This window comes from Atta colombica, unplaced genomic scaffold (genome assembly GCF_001594045.1).
Source record: "Atta colombica isolate Treedump-2 unplaced genomic scaffold, Acol1.0 scaffold35, whole genome shotgun sequence".
NCBI lineage: Eukaryota > Metazoa > Arthropoda > Insecta > Hymenoptera > Formicidae > Atta > Atta colombica.
The window spans coordinates 591,611-599,110 of record NW_017259459.1 but is presented as its reverse complement, the minus strand read 5'-3'; the positions used below and the strand labels follow the sequence as shown (position 1 = coordinate 599,110).

The 7,500-nt window shown below is 28.6% G+C and overlaps 1 protein-coding gene and 1 long non-coding RNA gene across 2 annotated transcripts; one reads left to right on the top strand and one right to left on the bottom strand.

The window, feature by feature from the left end:
* Positions 1–3,474: 3,474 nt before the first annotated feature.
* On the bottom strand, positions 3,475–4,584 carry LOC108690711. The gene is made up of 3 exons (XR_001931906.1): positions 4,408–4,584; positions 3,759–3,795; positions 3,475–3,551 (listed from the first exon to the last, which is right to left on the bottom strand). It is a non-coding gene; the product is annotated as an uncharacterized LOC108690711 (long non-coding RNA).
* Positions 4,585–4,716: 132 nt separating this feature from the next.
* On the top strand, positions 4,717–7,263 carry LOC108690710 (membrane protein FAM174B-like). The gene is made up of 3 exons (XM_018198143.1): positions 4,717–5,147; positions 6,143–6,252; positions 6,640–7,263. Exons 1-3 carry the CDS (start codon positions 4,833–4,835, stop codon positions 6,803–6,805), a joined length of 591 nt encoding a protein of 196 aa, XP_018053632.1. The 5' UTR covers positions 4,717–4,832; the 3' UTR covers positions 6,806–7,263.
* Positions 7,264–7,500: the final 237 nt, after the last annotated feature.

Sequence of the window (7,500 nt, the reverse complement as noted above, 5' to 3'; positions counted from 1 at the left end):
ATATAAGGTCTATTCGCATTGCCTGAAATCTCCAAAAATTTGCTGACCTTAAAATGATATAATTTAAACTGAACAAATGTAAATGGAAATTATATCAGTATCAGCTGATCCATTACTAAGTTAATTATAGAGCTACTAATCTCATAATAAAAGAAATAATTTTTGACACTGCTAACGGAACTTTAACAGTAAGTTAATTGGGATTTAATCAAAATAGTTAATATCCATTTCTATAACTAATAAATATATATAAATTTTAATCTCAGTTAAACATACTTTGTTAGTTTTAAGAAGTAAAAAAAAAGATTAAGGGTAAACTGAGATTAAAATTACTTATCTCTATATATAAAAATTATTAGTATTCGATGAAAGCTTGATTTGCAAATAGCAAAGCTTTAGCTTGGGGCCGGGGGATAAATTAAATCCCGCACTGAATCCCACGAATTATACATATTTGCAGCACACAGGCACGTATACCACGTGTCGAATTGCCTCGCCTCCATTGGTGAATTGGTCATCCACTCCACGCGTGTCAACATTATTCCACAAATATAAATGCATATTCTTGGAATGAAAGAGCAAATTCGTGCCGTGTTTATGCTCGAAGAGAGTAAAAAAAAAGAGAGACGAAGCGTTTCAGATTTACAATTCTTATATATAAATACATTAATATCTTATTTGAAATATTTTATAAAATATATAAATATCTTATTTGCGGACAGACATGGAAAGAGAATTTGAAATTAAAATCTCTTTGCGGTATTCAATACATCGTTTAATAAGAGAAAATCGTTCACAAAATCGGGATCATATTTACATAAAACAAATAGAACGTTTTAATTTTGTGGGAGAAAATTATATAAGTACGTAACCTATAAAAATATTGGATATGAATTAATCTGGCATTCTCTAATGTTTTGTATTATATTATTAGTATTGTGCAACTACATAATTAGCAACTATATAACTAAATAATTGCGAGATTATCTGAAAACGCGTTGATAAGAGGAAAAATATGAGATAAAAATTGAAGTTATTTGATAAATCGCTATATCAATTATTTAATACTTATCTTACTTTACTAATAGATAACAAATCTAATGTATATTTTGACAGATCGTTATTGAAAATATGTAAGCATAGTGGAAGAAATAACATTTTTATTTCTGTGTAAATATGATATTATTAATATATAGATTTATCAGGTAATTCCAGGTTTTGCTTTGTATTTTTCCTCATGTCAACGCGTTTTGATATCAGTAATTTTTATTTTTATTTTTTAACAAATGTCTGAAACAATTATCTTGAAGATAATGTCTACAAGACATTATAAATCGGAACATAAAACATCTTAAAATGTCATATAAACGTCTTTCATATAGTGCCAAATATGTCTCATGAATTTTAAAGTGTTTTTATAATGTCTTATACAGGGTGTCTCATTTTAAGTAATACATTAAGATTTCTCGAAAAAACTATGGTAAATACGGAAAAATGTTTCAAACAAAAGTTATATGATTTGGAGGGGGACAAGAAGTATCATTGATTTGATCTTGGCGACGCCACCTAAGATCAAATCAATGGTAATCTCCTTCAAACTATACAGTTTTTGTTTGAAATATTTTTCCGTATCTACTATAGTTATCAAAAAATTTTAATGTATTATTTAAAATAGGATACCTTGTATATAAGACGTCTCAATGCAGACTTCTCTGGGCAGACACACATTTCCAGAACAAATGATACGTTTACTTATCAGCAAACAACAAATAAACGTTTTTCGTTTCATTTTGTTATAGACGCACGTAAAAATAGCTATTTTATTCGCTTGGTAAAAGAGTTTTACTAGGACGATCAAGAAAATGTGCATCATCTACTGCTGACTTTTAGACTGTATATTAATTTAGAGTTTAGACTTTTTTACAATGTTATATATTAATATAAAATATTAGAATTAATAAGAAATATTTGTTAATGTATAGTCTACAAAAAAGCTTCATTATAAAATAGCTATTATATAATATTACTATAATTAAAAAATTGTTAAAAGATTTCGCTTAAAGTTCTATTTTTTCTAGTATAAATTTCATTCTTAGAAAGTTTATAAAGTTACAGAGGGGCTTATCACGAGCTTATCACACATAGATTTAAAATTAATGACATCGTAAATGATAATAATTTTATCTACGTTAACGATCATTAATGAGGTCACATTATTAATGATTAACTTGATAACTATTATTAATTATCGTGAGATTCGTTTAACAAAGAAAGAAAAAAAAAAGAAAAATGAAAGATAATATTATGAACAAGAATGGACACACGTTTTGAAAGTCTGTTTTACGAAGAAAATGTTATCCAGAATTGCGATTGGAAAAAAAGGTGACTTCAATAAAATTTCGATTAATCGGCAATTATTTCGACTGTAAAATTACTTACTGCAAAATTTTTAAACTATATGATTTGCTATCCCTGACCGGTCATTCTTTTTAAATGTATTAAATGTTAATAATTTTTCTACATTCAACTTCAACTCAAATAACATTCAATTGTTAAAATGATGATAAATAATATCAGCTTATTTGTTGAAGATCCAGATGATGTTTTGACTAAGAAATATCTGGCCAAATTTTATTGTGTATGAATTATAAGAAAATAAGTTATAAATATATTCCTTTCATATATATAACAATAATTTATAATCACAGTGATATTAGTAACTATTTGGGTTATATATGTATATTAATTTAAATTTTTTTATAGATTATATATTAATAAATACTACATATTTATTAATGCTAATATTAATAAATTTATTAATATTACTTATTAATATATACTCATTAATTAATATTAATATTAATATCATAATATTAGATGTAGTAAAAAGAAATCCATTATTTTTCCATTCAATTTCATGCAAAAATAATGGATTTCTTTTTACTATACCTAATAAATACTATACAATTAAATTGAGGATTGTAAATCGAAATGTTTTTTATTTTGTATGCTTAAAATAATTAATTAAGCTAGAAAATGATAATGAAAAATCGATTTATTCGTCATTGATTTCTATTTGTTTATGATTAATATTTAACAAAAAGAGATAGAACGGAAATTACATACTGGTATTTGTTAATTAAATATTTGTTATCAAAAGATGATAATCTAATCGATTTCATTTTCCATTTGTTTATAACTTAATATTTAACTAAAGGGAATCGAATGCAAACAAAATTGCATGCTGATATTTGTTAATCATATAGAAAATACATATGTTTTACATTATATTATATTTTATTACGTTACATTGTATTTATAAAAAACGTACATATGATGGATTATGTACTTTATCTGCATACCTGTATATTTTATATTCAATTACTATTATTAATAAAATAATATAGACGCATATTATAAGTATATTTATTAAATAAAACATTAATAAAATAATTAAACTATTAGAGTGCGCTGGGACTTAACGTTCATCAGAATTCTGGTAATGTTGCGTATTACTGACGGAACAAATATTTGTCGTTTGTTAAATCCAACTGAAAAATATTAAAATCTTTATAATATAATATGCTATAATTCTTATAATCTAATACAATCTACTAAACATTACAGCTGTAAAATCTCGAATCTTGTTATAACAATCAAAAATATTTGATTTAACCAAAGTGCATTTAATAATATACGCTGATATCAAAATCATTTTTCTCACGCATTAAGAAAGAAAATCTATTCTGGATACATACCGACATGAAAATCATCAAGACAGATAAAGCTGCAAAACTGAAAAAATATACTTTCATTATATTTAACAAAAATATTTGTGTTAAATTAATGTAAAATCATGAGAACAATTAATGTAAAAGAATTTTGAATATATAAATTAACAATAAAAAATATAAAAATGCAATTAAGGGGATAGACGTATTGGAAATCAAGCGTTAAATCTCCTTTCAAGCATCGTGGAAAAGGAAATCATTATCAAATCGCGTTGATATCAAGGTGTTAAGCCGGGTTACGAAACGATTTCCTCGATAATAAGGGCGATAATGCGGACATGACACTCAAGAGAAGATGAAATATTTAATCATCTTATATTGATATTATAATTTTACTTGGTTAGTTAAGACTATATTATTTAGGTTATAATTTTTAATTTGGTACAATAGTTTTTTTCGAGGAGTAATCATTTTTTGACAAAGAATATAATATTAAAGAGCTACCATTACTTGGATTGAATAATAAGAGGCTCATCAATAAGAATATTTTTTAATTAAAACTACTACTATTTGAGTTGGATAAATAAAAAGATTCGTTATTAAAATTGCATCATACAGAATTATTTTTAATAATTTATTAAATAAAATGTGAGCAATATCAAGCAGGAAAACATACATGTGCTGCTGGTTTTATAATTCGATCGATATCCCGATCGTTATCATTGAAGACGTTGACACGCGCATGTACAAGTGTGCGCGTATTCACGATCGCAAGTCTGAATGAGGTTTTTAACGCCTTTTATAGCCTTTAACGCTAAACGGAGCGCGATTACGCACGCGATTCTTCGCGACATGTGCGTTGCGAGACGTCACGCGCGCGAGGACACGGAATTGTCCGAACTCCGAAGGACATATCGCGTCGCAAAACAGCTGGTCCGGGAGGAAGCGTGACGAGGAGAACGGACATCTAATTGTGCGCACCGGACGGGCGAGCAACATGGAGAACGCGTTAGAACGTCGGATTGTCGTGTTGTAAACCGCGAGAAAGAAATCTATAGTCGCCGCGCCGCCGTTGCCGCGCCGTTTAAATGACACGGCACGATGACGCGGTCGAAGATCCAGAAGCTCAAGTTCTTCATATTTCTGTTGATCTTCCTGTTGGCGCAGACGGCAGTCTGCGATGGGATTTTCCGGGAGAAGAGGAACGCGTCGTCGACGAATGTAGACGGGAAGGCAATTCCTATCGATAATGTGGAAACGAATGAGAAGCTTGGTGATAAGGAAAGTCAAAGGAATGCGGTCGAGTCGCCCGTTGATGCGAAAAAACCGGCGGCTGACAAGACGCACGACATAACCTCGAAGCCGTCAGACGTCACCGTCGTGAATAAAACTGCACACGTAGATACGTCCAGTGAGGTTCGTATCTTTGTTAAATTCAAGCTACATCCTCGTTCTCGTATATGGCCATAATTTTATTGTTTTTAACATAAATTATAACCTCGAATAACTTCGATTATCTCATAATGCATGATATATTCGAGATAACAATCTCGTACGAAAAAATTCGCATGAAAAAAGACGAAAAACTACAATATTTTTCTGTGCGATGCTTTAAGAAGAAAAGTGTATACTGTATTTTGTCTTCTATATTTATATAATTTCTGTAAAATAAAAAACTATATGCAATAAAAGAGGACTTTAGATCTCATTGATTTGATACTAGCATGTTTCTTATATTTTGAATTTATAAACATCTTTGAGAACCAAAAATCGCTTATTTATTTATTTATTTTTTTTTTTCGTTCTAAATTCGTTCTAAGATTAAAGGCAATTTCGCACACGCAATGCTGCGAAAACAAAGGTTAAAAATAGAAAAAATTAATTATTACTGTGCACTGAAATAATTCTTGTATCATTTATTGTAATTGTAATTTATCAGTGCTAATGGAAAAAACTTTAGAATAATTTATATATGATTGATTATACTAAAGCAATCGATTCTAGTGCATTGCAATTATAGCATTAATGCTAAAAATCATAAATATTAATGATGGAACACATATTAATTGTTGATACATATTAATATATTAATTAAATATGAATATAAATATATATATTTTTTATCTATATTAATAGATTAATATTAGCAGATATTAGTATTAATGTTTTTTTATGTTGAATGAATATATTTGTGAACTTTATACATTTCATGTTTGTGATTTATATTGCTAAAATTTTTGGCAAAATATTTTTTAAGAATATCATATATAAATTTAAATCTATAAATAGCTTATATAATAGCTTATATATCTATAAATAGCTATAACTTTACAGACTGCATATGTTGTATTACTGAATTATATTTATATCTTGATTTTTCTCTTTTATTAACTATGGCATTTTGATAATAGTCCAGCGAAGGAAAAACATCCTTCAATACTGGTGCTCTTATACGTGGTTTCTTAGTCTTCGTGGGACTAAGCATCCTTGTCATGGCCTACATCATGTTCCGTAGTTTAAGGTACGTTTAAACAGACAACAGTAATGAACATGAACAATGTGTTACATACTCTCTAAAACTTTTTAGATTCAATTCCACAACTCACAGTTAACTCTTAATAAAGGTTCAACTTATTCCTCATCTCTTTTTAATTTTTAGAATTCAAAAGAGATGAATAAATTAAACTTCGATTGACTGAGGTTGACAATCGTGAATTGTGGAATTGGGCCTCAGAGAATTTCTGTAGAGTGAAGTCTCACTTTTGAAGATTGAAATTTGAGTCACTCTTTTTCAAGATTTAATTTTCACTCTTTAGAATGAGATTCCACTCCAAAGAATTTAGAATGTAGATACTTATCTGATATATGATTAATAATTTAATGAGTTTTGTGTTGCTCTTATCGACAGATTAAGTAAGACACGCGCTCAGTTGGTTCGAAAATACGGTGTCCTCACGCACAGGCAAGACGTCGAGATGCGACCGCTGCCACTGGATGAGGAAGACGATGAAGACACAACTGTTTTTGATGCGAGTAACGTTGTGACAATCAATACTCAACATCAAAACACATAGACGTGTCTCTTAGTGAAAAACACTGTTGCGCTATTATATATGTCATCCGTGTAATATTCTCGACATCATGTGATTTTTCATAACTTTACCCGCGATTTCGTGATGATACACGAAGACTATCAATTGCGAGACAGATTAAGACATTTTTCAACGTCTTAAAAGTTATTTGCTTTGCGCAGCAAGATTATCCATCAAATATGCATCTGTGATGCACTTATAATTAACGTACTATGCTTGTCAGCAATAGATGTACTTTTCATAAAAAACAAACAAAAAAGAAAAAATACAAAAATTTCTACCAATATTCTCCACTCTGTTAATATTACTATGTGATAACACAAAAGTTTAGATATGTATCGTCTAAGAAGAAAAGTTAAGGGGTGGCTATATCTCTTTACTCTTATACAGATTATATTTTAATTAATCTACGTTGTTGTAATTAAAATTATATAAAAAGACATGGATATTGTCTATATTTTATTTAATTCTACACATTTTTAATAAAAATTGTGCACGCGTGCGCGCATAAAATTTAATTGCACATATGTATAAATATAATTTTGAGATATATAATCTATTGAGAAAAATATAAATATGTGACAGTAAAAGTTTATTAATAATTAAATATATTAGTAATTGTGTGTGTGTATGTGTGTGTGTGTGTGTGTGTGTGTGTGTGTGTGTGTGTGTGTGTG

Coding starts and splice junctions, on each gene's coding strand:
- LOC108690710 (XM_018198143.1), top strand. CDS start 4,833: ATGACGCGGTCGAAGATCCAGAAGCTCAAGTTCTTCATATTTCTGTTG. Junction 5,148..6,142: donor ACGTAGATACGTCCAGTGAG/GTTCGTATCTTT, acceptor TTTTGATAATAG/TCCAGCGAAGGAAAAACATC. Junction 6,253..6,639: donor ATCATGTTCCGTAGTTTAAG/GTACGTTTAAAC, acceptor TCTTATCGACAG/ATTAAGTAAGACACGCGCTC.